Genomic DNA, 18,230 nt, shown 5'->3' on the forward strand with positions numbered 1-18,230 from the left:
TCCCTGGGGTTGCTATAATTAAGGATCTTATCAAAGATCTGCTTATATAACCATGGTGATTAGTGAAGTATAGGCATGCAAGTAGATTAGATGAGGTTACCAGCCACAGCTCTGTTCTAATGTACACGGGCTGCCTTCTCAGATTAATTTTTTGACATTACATCTTAAATTGGTTCTTTTTTCTCACAGTTGTGCCTTGTTCCAAGAGGTGTCAAGCAGAGAGCTGGCAAAATTGTTCAAAGGGCTTGCTGGCTGTGGGTCAGTAATTATCCCTGCATATGCACTGTTAGCAAAATCCTTTTAACCTGAGAAACCAAGTCCTGTGCACTGGCCTGGAACTCCAGGTACCTCTTTAGCACATAGTTCTGGCCACTGGCAACAACAAAGTGCTATTAAAGTGAATGCTTCAAGTACTTCATGTACTGACCCCCTGGATATGTTTCTGTGTTTGTTTTAATCTTTTTTTTTTTCTGTATCCAAGCATTGCTTTCTTTTGCTTCACAATTTTTTTTTGGTGCCTTTCCTCCTAGCTCTGCCTCTCTTAAAACCACCTGCTTCCCTCCTCATTTTTCCTCTCAGCCCTTTTATCTCCAAACCAGATCTGGGTGTCACCATTTTGTCCTGGGTTGATACCCAGTGATGACAGTGAGCCTTAAGGAGACAGAGCAAAACAGAGGAGGGGTTGTGGCAGCATTTAACCCAATAGATCTGAGCAATTTGGGGCAGGGAGTAACCTGCAGTAAATCACTAACCTGAGATTTATAGATAGGTAGAAAAAAAAAAAGAAACATGGAAAAAGACTGGCTGCTGTTACCATGCCACGCAGAGATCCCTTCCCCAAACAACACAGCGTTGAAATTATATTGAAAACGTGTTTTGATTCCCCAGGAAAAAATGTATTTTGACATATTCCAGCTGAAGGCTTTAACAAAAACGTTGAAGCAAAAACAGTGCAAGTTTGTTGTAAGGAGCAGGGAGCAGCAGGGAGCAGGTGAGCTTCACGTGGCTAAAGAACACAGAAAGAACCTGGCAGGACAGGGAGCAGTGTCAGGAGGACTGTCCCTGTCCTGAGACAGGTCACAGCTCAAACCAAATCAGGAATTGCAGGAGGTGTCAGGTTGGAACCTGATCTAGTAGAAGGTGTCCTTGCACATGGCAGGGGCTTGGAATGAGATGATCTTTAAGGTCCCTTCCACCCCATTCCGTGATTCTGTGAATAGTCCAACTGGAGCTGTGAGCTCTATGGTGTGTACTTGCTACAGCTTCAGGGAATTGCAGAATATCTGAGATTCATTCTACTTGTCTCATATTTAGTACTCAGTCTCATTTTCTGAATCAGAAGAATGAGTAAGTTTATTCCCTGATGTGGTTTCCAGTGATATACAGTATTGGAATCTTCCATATGCATTGTCACTCCACTGCAAAAATTTCAGTTCGCTGGGTTCAGACATGCAGCTTTTAGCCTGTAACTCCATGAGACCTCCCAAAACAACGACCTAAAAGAATTTGGTTTTACTCTTGACTCTGGTTTTAACTCCAAAGCATGGTTTACTTTATTTTTTTTTAACCGTTGCAGCACGTGCACGCACACCCCGCCACCTTTGAGCAAATCCCTTCATTCCGCATTCGGAAGTCACAACCTCCCGAACAGCTCCGTCCTCTCAGCTCCTGCCGGGGACGGGACTCGAACCTGCGGCTTTGAGGTTGCTCTCCGGCCCCGCCCCGCCGCCCCTGCGCGCACGCAGTGGCGACCCCTCGTGAGGCGCAGGCCCCGCCTCCTCTCCCCCCCTTTTCCCTCAGCGCGGCGTTTCCGGCGCGGTCGCTGTGACGCGGCGGCGGCGCCGGGGCGGTCCGGCGGGCGGGCGGGCGGTGGGAGATGGCGGAGTACCTGGCCTCCATCTTCGGCACCGAGAAGGACAAGTGAGTGGCCCCATTGCCCCGCTTCCCGCGCCGCTCCCGCGGCTCCCGTACCCCTGGGAGGGAGGGGGGAAGCTCGAGGGGAGGCCGGAGGCCCGTAGCGGGTTGCGCGGGGACGCGGCCTGTTCCGATCGCGGCGGTCAGCCCTGCCTCCCTTCTCCCTGCCCCTCCTTCCCTGCGGGGGGACCCCCGGCCCGTTTCGCCCATTTCTTCCACTCCCGCCTCGGGGGCGCCGCCCGGGACCACGTCCCCCGCCTTTCCCATCCCGCTGGAACGCGGCGGGAAGAGGGAAGCAAGAGGCGGCCGCGCTCCCCGTCCCCTTCCCCCCCCCGCCATTGCCTCCCTCAGGCCCTTCCCCTCCCCCCCCCCCCCCCCCCCAGGGGCGCGCGCGCCCGGCGGCGCGTGGGTCTCGCGCGTTCCCGCGCGCGCGCCCGCCTGCCCCGCCCACGCGCTTCCCCTTCCCCCCTTTCCCCCCTCCCGGGCCGGGGCCGTTCTCGGGCACTCCCTCCCCCCCCACCCCTTTTTCCTTTTCCTTCTCTTCCTCCTCTCCCACCCCTCCCCTCCCCCGGCCGCCATGAGGGTGTGCCCGCGCCTCGTGGCGCGCTGCCGCCCTCCCCCGTCCTCCCTCCGCCCTTCCCCCCGCGGCTGCGCCTTCCTGTCGGGGCCGCTGGGTGCCGGAGCTTCCCGCCGCCTCCTGCCAGAAAGCGCCTCCTCCTCCTCCTGTTCCCCTTTTGTTCGTGTCCCTGAGCCTCGCAGCAGCCTGAGAGCTCCCGCTCTGCTGCAAGGACAGCGACTGGTTATTTCTCCCCCCTCCCCAGGGTGCGGAGGATTTCCCCGACTGCTGCATCCTGATCCTACAGGCTTCTGCCTGCAGCCTTCCACGCGTCCGGGAACGCCTCTAGTTTCTCTGGTTGTTGGAAGCACACACACAAAACCCTCCTAACGAAAATTTGGTCACCATCGGCCTGACCAAACCGGCGTGTTTTTCCACTCGTAAAAATGAAAAGGGGGCATCGATGTGCTGCTGGACTAAATTACTCTTGTCAGCCCCTGGCCGTGGGGCTTCTGCTCTGCTCTGTAGTGCTGCCATTCCAGGAAAGCAGTGTCGGCAGCCTCTCTTTTGAGCTCTGTTACTGTAGCATCCTTTCACACAAAGGAGATACATAGGAATTTAATGCATTACAGTTTCAGAGATTTAATCAGGCATGAAATTCCTGTGCAGCTCTTGTTTTCTGTTAAAAAAAGCAAACGGAACCTTCCAGAAGGTGCTGAAGTTGGAGGCACTACTGGAAATTTTGTAGTTAGGTATTTCTTTTTGTTTCAGGTTAGAGTTCAGAAAAGACAGTAAGTATTTTATACTGCTAAGTGTTTGTTTTCAAAAACATAATAAAGAGTGAGCATGTTGCAATTTTACAGTAGAATGCTTTGCTAGAGATCAGATGTGCTTTAGTACTTTAATAATTCTCCCCTCCATGAGTTGATGTTGGTTACCTAGGGTTGTGGAAAAGAATTGGTGTTAATGATGGGAATAATAATTTTTCTTCCAGGAGAATTCTGATATTTCACTTATCCATATATAGGCCATAATAGTTTTCTTGCCCTTCAGAATTTTGCATTTCCCAGTCAAGGTAACTAAGCTCGTTGTGGTTTTCTTTCATCATTCTATGTGAATTACACCTTTTTGTGGGAGTTCTAGTAGTATTTCTGAACCCGGATCATTATCAAGATGCCATGAGAGGGATCATTCAAGAAAAGCTTGTGGTTTAAAACAAAAAGCAGCTTACTCTTAAAATCATTAATTATATTCATGGAAATGGCTTTACTAAATGAATTAATGTTGCTTATGTGTATTCTTTCTGTAACATGGTTTTCTCTTCCCTGAATTATTTGGGATACTGTGTTGGTAGCAGCCTGAGCTACCCTTCGAGTATAACTTAAACAGGTGGTTTATAAAACATGAGAGAGGTACAACTGTGTCAGTTTTAAAGCAGATTTTATTGCCTGGACCCGGGGCTGCATCAACTCGGCCGCAGAGCTCCCAGTGTAAATGTTCAGACCTCTTTTCTCGTTATTTTCCATCCCATCACCCACTGAAACTGATGTAAAGACAAGAATGGAGAAGCGGAAGAGTAGAACAGAGATCACTTCTGTGTGGTGCATCATGAAACCACTTTGGGGGAAATTGGTCAGATACTGGCTGTAAATTAGGGGTAAAAGCAATGAATATGGACAGGTTTGTTGGAATGCTTTCCTGTACAGTTTTGATGTGGGTTTTTTTGTGTGTTACTTCTCCACATCAAGATAAAGACATTTAGGGCATATGCTTTTTTGCAAATTAGTGTTTTCTCTGCCAGTGTGTAACTACCTTATTCGTTTTTTTTCTTGCAGAGTCAACTGCTCTTTTTATTTCAAAATTGGAGCTTGTCGCCATGGAGACAGATGTTCTCGGTTGCACAACAAACCAACATTTAGCCAGGTTTGTTTCCCCTTTTTTCTCTTTCTTGTGGAAGTATGTTCTTGCTTCTTTAAAACATAGATTCTCAGATACAAGTGAATAATTACCAAGCTCCAGATTAATTAGTTCAGTTTTAGCCCCAGTTTATCTGGGTCTTTGCTTTTTTGGGGGTATTCCATTTACTTCTCCCAGCATTTCTAATTATCTCCTGTCACCCTTAATGGCTGCAGGAAGCGATGCTGTTGTAAGCTTGCCTGTAGTAGAGACCAACCAGTGCTAACTTTCAGGTGAGTGTGCCTTCTCAGTGGTGTTCAGGCACTTAAACCATCCCAGAGTTTTTAAATCACAGACAATGGCAGCGCATTCCACCTGTCCCAGAGGTGGGAACTTCAATCTTTTATGTATATAGTAGAAGAAAACTAATTAATGAGTGAAAGTGGCTCATCTGTCATTACATTTGCTCTCTGACCCAGGCTCTTAAGTTTCTAGAGTGACTTGCATACTTCCTTTGAATTTGAATGTGGAAGAAATGATTTATTGAAAACAACTTGCCTGGTTGCTGAGGGTGAATTGTCAGTTGGCATGACAGATTATTTTATCTTTGGCTCAGTGAATATTGTTAAGACACGTGATGTGTGACTGCATATCTGCCAGAAATAAAAATAAATTTGAAAAGGTGCAGGGACTGGCACGGTTTTCACTATTGTTACTATGAGCTGTACAAAGTATTGAGTATTCACAAAGTACATTCCTGGAGAAATGTATGTTTCCCATCTTTCTATCAATGCTGATTGTCAAGGTACACAGATGAATTTCTTTGGGAACTTTGTACATGAGCAATAGTGCCTTTGAAAGTTATTGTGCTTTTTACTATAGCAGTTTCAACTGCAGTGGTTTTAACTACAGAGAAAAGTTTACATAACAGCAGAGCCTTCGGCAAGTTCATTTAATCTGCTTAAAAGTAGAGTTGATGAGAAATGTGGGCTGATACTGGTTTGGAAATTAGAGAGGGAAGTAGTATCCATGTGACTGGTTCAGAGCTGCGATCATCAAGTTAAACTGAGTGGGAAGGGGGACTTCTAGGGGAGAATGTCAAGGTTACTGGTGTATAGGGACTTCTGGTACTTAAGCAATAAAAACACCTCTTTGCTTCTGGGATTTTAAATTTTTTTAATGCAGATATTATATTTCAAAAGAGTGTTGTCCATTTTCAAAACTATCCTGTGTTGCTGACCTGACCTACATGGAGCACAAGTTGAAGTGCAGTTGGTTATTTAGAGACCTAAATTTAGGTCATTGGCTATGAAAAAATATTTCTAAAGCAGAAAGTTTCCATAGTAGTTGTCTTTTAAGTTAAAAAAAAAAAAAAAAACAACTCAAAAACCTAACAAGGCTCCACGACCCTTACATCTTTTTTTACCAATAAGAGTTTGTGTGCAGCTGCAGCTTTCTGTCAGAGCAGCCTTTAGCTTTGCTTTAGACTCTGCTTAGCAGTGCCAGCTGAAGTAGGTCAGCAGGGCGCATCCCATTCATCCAGGGATGTCTGGGACTGCACAGCCTCATACCTGGCAGCTGTGCTGTGACATCTCCCAGGTCCCTGGCAGTGTGTGGAGTCTGCAGAAGTCTTTATTTGTGTGCAGGTTGACAATCAGCTGTGATAGAAAATAGAGCAGAGATCTTGCTAATGGGAAGTGACCAGCACAATGTTTTAACCTTGTGCAGCTCTTGCTGGTGCAGCCACTTCACAGAAGAGCTGTGTTAGGAAAGGTCACACAATCCGGGGTGATCGAATTACCCTCAATCAGCAGAAACACCCTAACGAGATGGCTGTTTCTGGCACTCTCCAGTTGTAGACTAAAGCATAGGTAGTTTAAACCTGGGCCATGGAAGCACAAAGCTTTGGTTGGTATGGCTGTACCCATAATAAAACAAGTGTGTGATTTTAAATGTGATGTTAGTTGTATTTTTTTACATGTTAAAAGGGTAGCATCTGTAGGTGTGACATTGCTGGTCCTGTGACTTTAAGCTCTGAATTCTTACTTTGACTAATAATAATAATGTCTAAACTAAAGTTACTTGGGGATTGCCATTCATACTGACTAACATTGAGCTTGTATTTTAAGTAATCAAATCTCAAATTTTGAGCTGCTTACAGTGATATGGACGTTTGGAATTTTTTTTGTAATATTAGTTTACTAACTTAAACATGGTTTGTTTTTTCAGACAACTTGATTTTAAGAAGAACGGTACAAATGTAAGGTTTCAAGTCTGCCTGGGCTAATTCTTCAAGTAAAAAGCAGAAGGGCTAAAAGGATATTGTCCTTATTTGAAGGATCGGAAACATGTGAACCTATGATGCTATTATATTATTTAAACAGAAATTCCACCAAGAAAATCCTGATGCACAAAACGAGATGTAGTGGTTGCCTAAAGGCCTTATGGTCTGGTGTAGCATTTTGGACACTGTGGCATTATGTATTACATGCTGTGCACATAACACTTATTTTTTTCCCCCTTGACTTGCAGTAGTGAATCTGGTCTCGAAAGTTTAGGCATCTCCAGAATACCTCGTGACATTTTAGGTTACTGGGCCTCACACCTCCCATTTTGAGGATAGCTGTTGAGACAAACGCAGCTCTTTCTTGGTGGTTAATTACAACTGTTTTCATAATATGATGGTCTGGATACAATTTTGGAAGATACTCTGCAAATACAAAAGGAAGTCTTAAGGATAAAATATGACTTTTAGCTGTTTGCAAACAAGTTGTCTCTTTGCAATTGTCTATTATATGCACAGCAGCCAGTAGAATTCCCCTTTTTATTTTTTTTCCCCGCAGACCATCTTGATTCAAAACATCTATCGTAACCCCCAAAACAGTGCACAGACGGCTGACGGCTCACACTGTAAGTCCCACAGTTGGAGAAATTTTTTTAAAGAATGGTGTTAAAGAGCCCACTCCTAATTATGAGAAAATAATGTTGGCTTCTGAGCTGCTGACATAAAGCTGTTGCAAACAGGACAAGTGACGGAACTCTTCTTGCGCACAGATCAAGAATTTGTGGAATGTGTGCAATTCTGAGTGCAGAAAGGACTGCACAAATTGGACTTGATGCAGATTCCCTTTTGTGTTGCAAAGTGAAACTTGGTTACTTAGTAACACTGCATTCTTTTGAAAGGGTTAAACTGCAGACATTTCTCAAATTCTTGATTTAACACCCCCCCCCAAAAAAAAAAAAAAAATAGGTATATACGTGATGTACGGTAAGTCCCAAAACTGGGTTTTCTTTCATCTTAACTTTTTTAGGAAAATGGAGATTTCATGTTATGCTCTAATTATTGTATTACTTCCTTTCCTGGGATTTTGCTCTTAAGAAGCCATTCAGTAATACCAAATTCAAGTTAATATGCTTGTAATGTGACTGTTGTGTTTGGATACTACTTATTTTCAGAGCTGTCTGAAATAATGCAAAACCCCCTCTATAGTAATATTGGTGAATGGAGTGAAATTAAGAATACAATAATGGAGTATCATGAGATCTCTATTACTTTACAGTGTTAGGTTGATATAGAAAGGTCACCAGCTAAGTGCAAGTTCTCCTGCTTGGGAGAGAATAACCACCTCTCTTTCAGCACAGACTCGGCTAAAGCGACCCTAAAGGAAACCAGTTTCTTGTTAAAATTATTTTCCATAATATAAAGTTGTTGCGTTTTGTATTTCAGACCATTGCCCTCTTGAACATTTACCGTAACCCTCAAAACTCTTCCCAGTCTGCTGACGGTTTGCGCTGTAAGTTCATACAAGTTCCTTCACTGGTTCCCTGGGCTTGATTGTCAGAGCTCAGTGTCGACTTAAGCTGGTCTGCCATTTTAGTTTAACAGATCAAACTGACCACGTTTCGTTACATGTGTTTAAAACAAACACAAACAAAAAAAAAAAAAAACCACCCAAATTTTTTTGTCCCACTACCTTCCTCCCAACTCCCAAAATTATGAGGGGAATCTGAATAACAACTATTAAATCCAAAAGGCTTGAAATTGTATTCCCCCTGTGAAGCAGTGTTGGTTGCACTGCTTTCTTCCTGTCACCTCTCTCCCTGCCAGTTGCCTGCATCCTAGGAATGGTTTTCTGTATGTTTTGTGTTATCCATTAGGTTCCACTGTCAAAAAGAGCAGGACAGTGACACATTGACTTCATCCAGAACAAATGTCCTGCTGTGTAAATGTTAAGAGAACTTGAACTGAAACTTTTCAGACTGCATGCATAAATTTGTCCTAGGTTAATGCAGCTTCCATTTAGGGAGTGCACTTTGGAAGAACACACCATGACTGACTAACCCCTTCTGGCAGCTGTCCTTTTTGGATGGGTGCATGCTTAAAATTCTTTCCATGCTTTGAAAATTCAAATTCCAATGCCATTTGGCATATTTACCTAAGACAAATACGTTTTTTAAAATACTTTTGAGAAGGGGAAGGCATTTGGGTATGGTCATGAAGTAATTTAATGACTCCTCCTGAGATACAAATGGGCATAAGCAAACACCTCCTGTGAGACTGGCAGCAGTTAATGCCCAGGATTGTTGATTGGTGATTAACTGACTTATGATTGTAATTGAATCATCAATATTAGAATAAGATTTAAAAAAAAAAAAAAGTTTTAGAACCAAAGAAAGGGTCGGTGTTCTTTTCTAACTAATATTTCTTGTTGAAGTGAGTATTGACTGTGTGGTAATAAAGCTTTGTTTGGCTATCCTTTATTTTTTTCCTTTTTTTCTGTTGGTTTATAGACTAGTTCAGATTAGTTACCAGCATTTGATTACAAGTGCTTTGTGAATCAGCCACTAACTTAAAAGTCAACACTGTCTCTTGCTTCCAAAAGGAATAATGGCTCGATTATGTAATTTGTGTTTTTGTCACACAATCAAGCTGGACATGTAAATGAGCTGTGTCATTTTTCTAGATGCTTGACCAGTTCCATTGGTTTGTAGGCTCTCTCCTTGCAGATGCTTAAAGTAGTTAACACTGTTTCAAAACATTCCCAGTTGGGTGTTTCCACTCTCTCCCTGAACTCTCAATGCGCTGGTAACTAATTTGCACAGAGTTACAGCAGTTTGGTCTGTGGAGCTGTTTAGTTTTACAGCTGCAAGAGTCCTGCACAGATCCTCCAGTGTTGTAAATGCTGGTATCCAACTCTAGTTTGTCGTGACAAGCGAGTAGCTGTGTGCCAGAGCCTGACTGTACCTCCTGGGGTAGAGCTGGAGCTCTGCAAGCAGTAGGTTTGCTGAAACTCCTGGCTCCTTGGTTTTTGATATTTGTCCCTACTTAAGTATTGCATGTATTTTAAATGGATAACTTGGGTAGCTATTTAATGCCTTGTCGTTGTTGCTTAACTGTCTTCCTTTCTATTGCCGTCGTAGAGGATTAACCTTAGTTTGGAACAGCAGTAGTTTTCCTGAGTATTTTAATTAGTAATTGGGCTTTTCATGGTTCAGATACCAGTAGCCCTGGAATATGGATGTTTGTAAAGCCTGTGCTTATGTATGCTTCCCACTTCAGAAGGTTATTGAAGTAGTCATTAACTAACTGTTGCCTGTAATCTCCTAATTCGACAAAAAAATAGTTTTTAGCACTTGTCCATCTGGTAAAAAGTAGTTATTCCCACTAAGGCTCACAGAGCCCATGTCTGAAACCTTTAAAAAACAAAAAATCCTTAGGTGTTAGTAAGCTGTTATCAGTGGTGTTAGCAGAACCTTGGGAATATAGTTAAGTATTAAACTGCCTAGAATAACTGGCTTAATGTTTGATATTCCTTAATTTGCTATAACCATGAGGGAGAAGAAATTTCTTAAAATCAAACATGTCTTAAATGCATAAACATTGTTATCCCAAACTAGAAATCAAATGCCCCTTAGCCTCTTGTAGAGGTGAGCTGGGTGGAAGAACAGGAACTGCAGTTCCAGAGAGTGTGGCTGGTTAAAGTTAGAGCCTTTGAAGAAAAACGTGAAGTTTGTCCAAGTGATAATACTAGCCAAATTTTTTTTCATAGCAGCCTGAAAATGAATAAACTCAGCTTTATTGGCTCAGTTTCTTCTCTTTTACATTCTGTGAATTAAACCAGTCTGGTTTGTAATTTTCAACACTAGCATATTTTTTAGCATAAAATGCAGGGTTTGTTGTAAAACTGCTCCGCTTGGTCCTAATAAACCACTTAACTGCTGAAGAGCTAATCTAATGGCTTTAATGTATATAGCTTGTTTAAAGTGCTGTAGACTGAAAGAAATAAATGAAACTCGTTTTTATACTTTTAATGCTTTGAAAAGTAAGCCACACTTACGTTGGGTTTTGTAGCAGCAGGCAAGCAGCATTCGTTTTTGAAGTCCAGCTTGTGGCATGAAAATAATCTTAACTTGAATATAAGGCTGGCTTGCCTTGCACTGAAAGGTGTTCTGCAGGACTGCAGAAAAATGAAGTGACACTCAAACTTAAACTAGAAAATGGCTCTCTGTTGCAAAGCATTGAGGGCGCTGAGAAGAGTTGTCATTTCAATGACTGTTCTCAACAAATTTAAAAAAAAATTCTGGGCTGTTTTACATTGTGAGCTCTTAAATTTTAATGAATATGTTGGAGAAGTGGACATAAATTTCTGCCTTTAGGAAGAGGAATACTAAATTGTAATAATATCCTAAGGTTTGGAATTGTAACAAAGCACTTGCCTTCTGTTTAGGTAAAATTGTTGTTAGTTAGAGAGTGCTACTATACATTAAATTTAAAGTGATATTTAAAAGTAATTATTTTCCCCTTTAAATTTGTGGCATACAAGTTTGGGTCTGATTAAAACTTGCTTTGATTTGATAATATCAATGTAATGTTTTGACAGATATTTTGGGGACTCAAAGCTCTTCACACATCCTTATTTTGCAATATTCCTGTTAGTTAGCTCCATGCTATATGGTGTCTCTTATGCTCCAGACGGCCTCTCTAGATTGTTTTGTAGTTTGATCAAAATCTCCTCTTCCTCACTGGCAGGCTCTAATCGATCTGACTCTTTGACTTTTGCAGGTGCTGTGAGCGATGTTGAGATGCAGGAACATTATGATGAGTTCTTTGAGGTACGTAAAGGTGCCTTGCAGTGTCACTGGATTTGTCACCACAAATAAGTTTAATGGATGTAGTGTATAGCACAATTAGATGGATTCAAGAAAAAAGACTTATTTCATCAGGTGTTCATATAAAGCATACAATTTTGTATTAAATATTTCTTGGTGTCACCATTGGTTAGTTTGGCCTTAATTTGACTGCTTGAAAAGGCTTTATTTAACATCAGCAGCTTAAGTGATGTGGCATTTTGATTGTATAATCTCTTTTATAAATTTAAAGTTCTCTTAATTATTTGTATAGAAACAAAGTACCTGAAGCTAGCATCAGAGTTTCTGTGTTGTGTTGACAGTGTATCCTGTGCATTCTGTAAATGCTGTGTGTATTTTCCATAGGTTTTTATTGTATCTTAGTAGTGCTGTGTTTACAGATGGCCAAGCAAGTACTAATTTTAAACCCAAAACCAAAAAAAAATCAAGTGATCTTGCTGTTTTTTGCAAGGAAAGTCTTCTTTATACTTACTTAGAGCTAGAGGCAGTATTTCTGTACTTTGAAGTAATGTGTTGCAAACTTCTGGGTTGCTTTGTGCTTAGGAGGTCTTCACAGAAATGGAGGAGAAATACGGCGAAGTTGAGGAGATGAACGTTTGTGATAACCTTGGAGATCATCTAGTTGGAAATGTATACGTAAAGGTAGGCTGAAGAGATGCTCATGTAATCAAGAGGGGGGCTATTTACCGATTGAGAATTTTAAAAGCTACTGTGTGATGGTAATTTTATTTTGCTAGGAAAGCTCTTCACTGTATAAGCTCCTCCAGCTTCACAATTTAAAGGAGAAGAAAAATACTAAAGGAATAAAAAAAAAATTAATGAATTTTGATAAGCTTTCTTGATAATTACATAGATTTTAACTTTCAGAAAGATTAACACTGTTTTTTTCTTTTACATAAGCAGTCACCACTGCTGGACTGTTCAGTTGAGCAGGATTAGTTTGGGATTGGTTATAGCATCACACTGCTCTTTAAGCACATCAGTATGACAGAGGTTTATGTGCCACAGGTGCATTAATTTTCTAACTTCCCAGTTAAACACAGGATCTGTGGCCAAGTTAGATTTGGCAGTAGCTGGGTGGTTCAAGGTGCAAACTGGAGCACTTAGATTTAACTTTTAAAAGTCATTGGTATCTCTTGAATAATGTACAAAGTTTTCACCTGCAGAAATTATACTCTGTGTTCACAGTGTGGGGGAGGTGTGAGAGAGTTTCTTTGAATATTTTGGCTGTACATTCCCTCAGCTGGAAAGTATTTTCACACCTGAAATTCTCGACTGCATAGGTCATAATCAGAAAAGTTGTTCTAAAAAATTAGCTGTGAAAAGGCATTTCAAATTTAAGTTTTACATTCATCGTAAAACAGGATCTGATTTTTGTAAATTCTCATTTAAATGAATGCGAGCTCCATATGTAAATCTCTTAAATGTTTGAAAAAAATGTATTACATCAGGACTGTTGTTGCTCCAGAAAGTATATATAAGCATTCTCTTGGTTTAAAGCTGCACTAAAAAAACCACAATATCTTATATTGACTAACATTCCCACTTGAGAGATCAAACAGAGCATAATGAAGAGGAAAATCAATGTTTTGATTAGCCCTTGAGTCCCAGCTAATGAAAAGCTGGCATATTGACCCTTGATTTGATGGACTGTCCAAGAAATCTGAAGTAGCTTCTAGCTTCATTACTAGCCCTGAGCCTCAAATATCACACAACTGATTTGATAGGAATCTTTTATCTTCTCCTTCCTCTGAAAACATTGATTTCGTTTTTAGTTCCGCCGTGAAGAAGATGCAGAGAAGGCCGTGATTGACCTGAACAATCGCTGGTTTAACGGGCAGCCCATCCATGCCGAGCTCTCCCCTGTGACTGACTTCAGAGAGGCCTGCTGCCGTCAATATGAGATGGGGTAAAGCAGGGGCTTCCTCTTGCCTTCACAGCCTGGGAGGTGTTTGCACAGCGGGGAGGCTGCTTGGGGGTGGGGTTTGTGTAGCTGAGTGCAGGAAGAAAACCACTTCAGGTACCTGTAGTGTGGAGGACCTGCCGTGAACCTCTTGACTTCTGCCATCTTTTGGGGATTTTCACCTAGAAGTGAGGTTTGGAGTAAATGATGCTTGTAATTTACTACGTGTAATATTAGAGGTCTTAGCAGATAATGTAGAGCTGGGAATTCTGACTGTGCCTCTTGAATTCTGTTTCAGAGAGTGTACACGAGGAGGTTTCTGCAACTTTATGCATTTGAAGCCCATTTCTCGAGAGTTGAGGCGCGAGTTGTATGGGCGGCGTCGTAAAAAGTAAGTTTGTTTTTAAACACTACTAAAACAAGTAATTTAAGGATCAGTTGCTGAAAAATCTGAAGGCAAATCTTTAAACTTGTGCCAAGTCCTCTTGTTTTTTCTGACGCACTTCTGGCACATGCCAAAGGGCATCAAGTCAAGCTGGCAAGTGGCCAGTTCAGAACAAAGGAGTAGGGCTCTAAAAATACAGTGCTTCCTGCTCTGCAGGGCTATGGATTCTGAAGATTGGTGTGGAAGGCAGGGTTCAAAGAGAAGACTCACTGAGTTACTGAGTACATGGGCCCTACCTGCTCAGATCTCCAGACTGTGAAGTGTACAGGTGGACATAATTTGGGAGAAGTTGATTTATTCTTCTTCTGTTTTATTCTCTTCTAAATGTCTTTGCTCATGGCCTTTGTTAGATGCAGGCTATTTCGCCAATGGGCATTTTGGCAGCATCAGATTGGCAGCTTTCAGCATTATGTGCAGTCAAGCATATCTTTAAATTATGCTCCAACCCATAAGGACCCAACCTTATTTTCTTTTAACTGTTAAAGGTGAAATGTTATAGCCTGTATTGATTTCTTATTGTTAGTACCAACCAGTCACTGTATGGAGCTCGCTCAACTTCACTGTGTGTACCTTCTTGATAGGAATTCCCAGTAGGAGAAAGGAGAAGTAATTTTGCTTAATGGTAAAAAAAACCCCAAACATTTTATTATATATTAAATTATTAATTTAGTGAGGTACCTTGCAGAAAGGCTTTTATCACTGCTGTTACTACTGTGGTTCACTTGGAACTGGATTTAATCTGCTTGCATTTAAAACCTTGGTGTTTGGGATTGGCATATAAAATTTTGATCTTGCTTTTATATAGAGTGTGATTTTTTTTGTAGATTTCTATCAATCAGAACAAGGAGCCTGGGATTGTGGATGTGTTTTTCCTGTAAACATCTCTAATTGGCAGTGTTTCAGGATCTGTGAGGATGAATTTAACTGAAAAATAAAATTGTGCTGCTTAACCACACGTATTCGTGGCTAAGTAAATTTTTCAGATATTTGAATGCTTTATGAAAAAGACTAGGTGTGGTTTTTATACTAGCCTTTTGGTCACCTATAAATCTGGAACTCTCAGATTCAGTAACACTGATTGGTAGTAGCTGTGATGGCAATATGTTCTGGCTGATTTTAGCTGCCTTTGTGAATTTACCAGCCTAAGAGGCAGGGAATATGATTCGCCAGTGCTGATATCCTGGGGAGGTAGAAATCATGTAGAGGAACAACAACAGAGAACTGGCTTGTAATTGCAAATTAATGCAATTGATTTAATATGAGTGGACTTGGAAGCAGCTGTAGACTTTTGATGTGTGTTGCTAAGAGCTATTCCTGTCTGCCAAAGCAGGTGTCCCCTTCTCCTGCTTTAAATAACAGCAGTGTAACTGTGCCTTTCCTTAGGGTTTGCACATCCATTGTAAGAGGTGACTGCAGGGAACAGCCAGTTCTTGTACCCATTTGTGCTGACTTCCCAGTATGAAATTTGGGCAGTTTGTAAATAAACTGGGTTTTGCAGCCTAAGTGCCAATTAACCAATCCTTCTAATGACACGCTGCCTTTCTTCTCCCTCATCACTCCCATTCTTAATTATGTGTTCTGCTGTGTGGTACTGCAAATAAAATGCTGCCTGGGGTGAAACAATAATGTCCAAACTTTGTTTTGAAGGCATAGATCCAGGTCGAGGTCCCGTGAACGCCGGTCTAGATCCAGAGATCGCGGTCGTGGAGGTGGAGGAGGAGGAGGCGGCCGTGAGCGTGACAGGAGGCGGTCCAGAGATCGTGAACGATCCGGTCGATTCTGAGCCATGCCATTTTTACTGTATGTCTGCTAGAAAGTGTTGTAGTTTGACCAAACAAGTTCATAATGACATTTTTTTTAAAGATGGGCTTCTGAATAAAAAATTTGTAGTGATACAGTATTCTTTGTGTAACTTGTTTCTTGTGGGGGGAGTCTTTTTAACTGTCATTCCTCTATCTTGACAAATACAAAAATGGATTAAGTCTGCCTGAGGGAAAGGTGGTAAATGTATTGGAGGAGCGCCAGTTTTGGTTTGGGTTTTTTTTTAATTTTATTCGGGTATAATTTGAACTGTTGATGAAAATGTGTGTGTATATAATATAAAATATTATATACATAGTAAAAATAATATACTGCTTAAGAAACAGTTACTCACATAAGTTTCCCTTTTCTGCTATGCTGTCTGCTTATTTAGGTTAGTTTAGGCACATTTAAGAGGAAGGCTGTGCGAAATGCATTTATTTACTGAGTAGAAACGCTTAGTTACAAAAATGTATGTTTGTTTGTTACCAGAAGTCTGTGCTCTGTCTATCAATGTGACTGTGGCATTTACAATAAATCCAATTTCTTGGTGTAAAATCTAAAGCCTATTTTCTAAGCACTCCGGAGTAGTTGAGTTGCTACTCCTGGCTGCCTATTTTCTAAGCACTCTGGCGTAGTTGAGTGGCTGCTCCTGGCTGTGCCAGAGTTCATAGTTCAGGTTTTTATAATTCTTGACTAAATTCCTTTCTTTAGCTGGAAAGAAAGTTGCCTAGTGCAGTGTGGGGAAAAAAGAGTATTTTTATTGCAATGATTCATAATAGGCAGGTGAGGGTTTTGTGAAAAAAAACCCACCAAAATTAATGCTCCATGCAGCATGACAGAGAAGTGCTATTGAAGGAAATGCAAGGTCTTGAATGCAAGGATCAAATTTCTTAACAGATTTTTTTTTTCCTAATCTGTGCTCTCTCACCTGTCATTTAATGAAAACCATTTTGTTTAGCGTTCAAGGTCATAGAAAACTAATTGGATGCTAGTGGAAAATAAGTCTTTTTTTCCACCTTTCTGATGGTCTGGAGTGTGATAAGGCTAATGGACAGATGGCAGTTCCTTCACAAGTACTTTTTTTTTTTTTCTTTTTGAGCTTGAATTGCACAATCGCTGAACATCATAGGTTGTGTCCCAAAGTGCTAAAGCTTCAGTGGAAATGTTGGAATTCTGAGAGATAGTTTGTACAATGGTTGACTTGCAGTTTCACTTCATTTATGTCTGCTTTTCTTCAAAGTGTAACGTAGCAAGACATTTTGGTCATCATATTTCTGCAAAATAGAACTTTATGTACACAAAGCTACGCAATAAACCACAGCTTTCCAGTGGGGGAGAGAATTTGCTAGAGCTTCCATAGTTCTGAGCCAGATAACTTGGTAAATGATCAATCTGCTCCTTGGTGATTCTTTTAAAAAATTGGAAATAGGATACAGATGCATCACATAGTCAGATGATTAACAAACCAGCTTCTTTCTGGCTCTTAAGTATAAAGCCATTTTTCTCACTGAAACTTGGAAAACAAAACAATATTGAAAAAATGAGCTTTTCTAAATTAATCTGCTTTGCTTCTTAAACTAAATTCTTGCACCAGTTCAATTCGAATTTTTTTTGTTCCCACTGGATGGTTTGGCCAACCAGACTTTGGAACTTGGTGTGCCAGGACCCTTTTTGAAGAAATATCACTCAAGCAGTGAAGCCCATCTCCACATGATGTTTTGTTGTAAGTACATAAATCAAATGATGCTTTACTGGAAGAAATTAAGCAGTGCCTGGCATTAAATGACAGCTGAAATGTATTTCTGCTGGGCATTAGGAATTTCACATTGATAATTTAGTTATTAGAGTTTATAGGATATTAATCCAGTTCCATATTTCTCTTAAGTGAGATTCAGGATTATTAGTGAGCTAATTTAAATCTCAAGCTACAAAAGGTGAGGATAGTTTTTGATTTTTAAACAGTATCTAATGCAATGTGGATGCTCTTTAAAAAGTTTAAGATTTGCTCTATAAAGCTAGTTTAAGAGTTAGTTGTTTTATAAAGTTAGTTTTAAACAAGTACAAATGTGTCCTTGTAATGGCTTTAATCTGTTTATCTAAACCCTGTTTCACTGCAGGTATATTTTTGCATGAACAGATAGTGGAAGGTTGATTTCTCTCTCCCTCAATAGAATTTTACTTAAGAAAGCATTCTAGAATTCTACCAAATGTATAATTCTATGATCTGATTGCACAGCTGCCCAAAAATTCCCCATGTAACTGGAATATGTCAGAATGGGCACTGAAAGCAGCAGCTTTTACTGGATAGTCTAATGGGTGCCTAGTGACAGCATTCAGTACATAAACTAAGCTCATGACATATCTTGTTAGGCTCACCTTTTGAGACTGTGCTACCAGTAAATTTCATCCAATTTGAAATTTAAACTGTGCCAGTTTGGTTAAACATTGACACCTGATAGACCCAAGTGTTGGTTCACCAATACAAACCAAGTGGAAATCCTACCTCCCCCTTCTCTTGTTGCCCACAATGTCTTTAAAATTTGTTTTTCCCCCCTCCTTCCCAA

General features: G+C 41.0%; 1 protein-coding gene across 8 annotated transcripts; it reads left to right on the forward strand.

Moving 5' to 3' along the window:
* The first annotated feature begins 1,791 nt into the window (after positions 1–1,791).
* Positions 1,792–15,763, forward strand: U2AF1 (U2 small nuclear RNA auxiliary factor 1). Of its 8 annotated transcripts, none has more exons than XM_014876808.2 (9): positions 1,834–1,920; positions 2,736–3,261; positions 4,306–4,393; positions 7,210–7,276; positions 11,430–11,479; positions 12,059–12,157; positions 13,291–13,424; positions 13,717–13,809; positions 15,511–15,763. In XM_014876808.2, exons 2-9 carry the CDS (start codon positions 3,092–3,094, stop codon positions 15,644–15,646), a joined length of 837 nt encoding a protein of 278 aa, XP_014732294.1. In that variant the 5' UTR covers positions 1,834–1,920; positions 2,736–3,091; the 3' UTR covers positions 15,647–15,763. The 8 variants fall into 8 exon arrangements, with proteins under 8 accessions (XP_014732295.1, XP_014732296.1, XP_014732294.1 ...); XM_014876806.2 differs by lacking the exon at positions 7,210–7,276 and adding an exon at positions 8,094–8,160; XM_014876809.2 differs by lacking the exons at positions 2,736–3,261; positions 7,210–7,276 and adding an exon at positions 8,094–8,160 and having other exon boundaries at positions 1,792–1,920.
* Positions 15,764–18,230: the final 2,467 nt, after the last annotated feature.

The sequence above is a fragment of the Sturnus vulgaris genome, chromosome 2, assembly GCF_052056855.1.
Source record: "Sturnus vulgaris isolate bStuVul1 chromosome 2, bStuVul1.hap1, whole genome shotgun sequence".
Lineage (NCBI taxonomy): Eukaryota > Metazoa > Chordata > Aves > Passeriformes > Sturnidae > Sturnus > Sturnus vulgaris.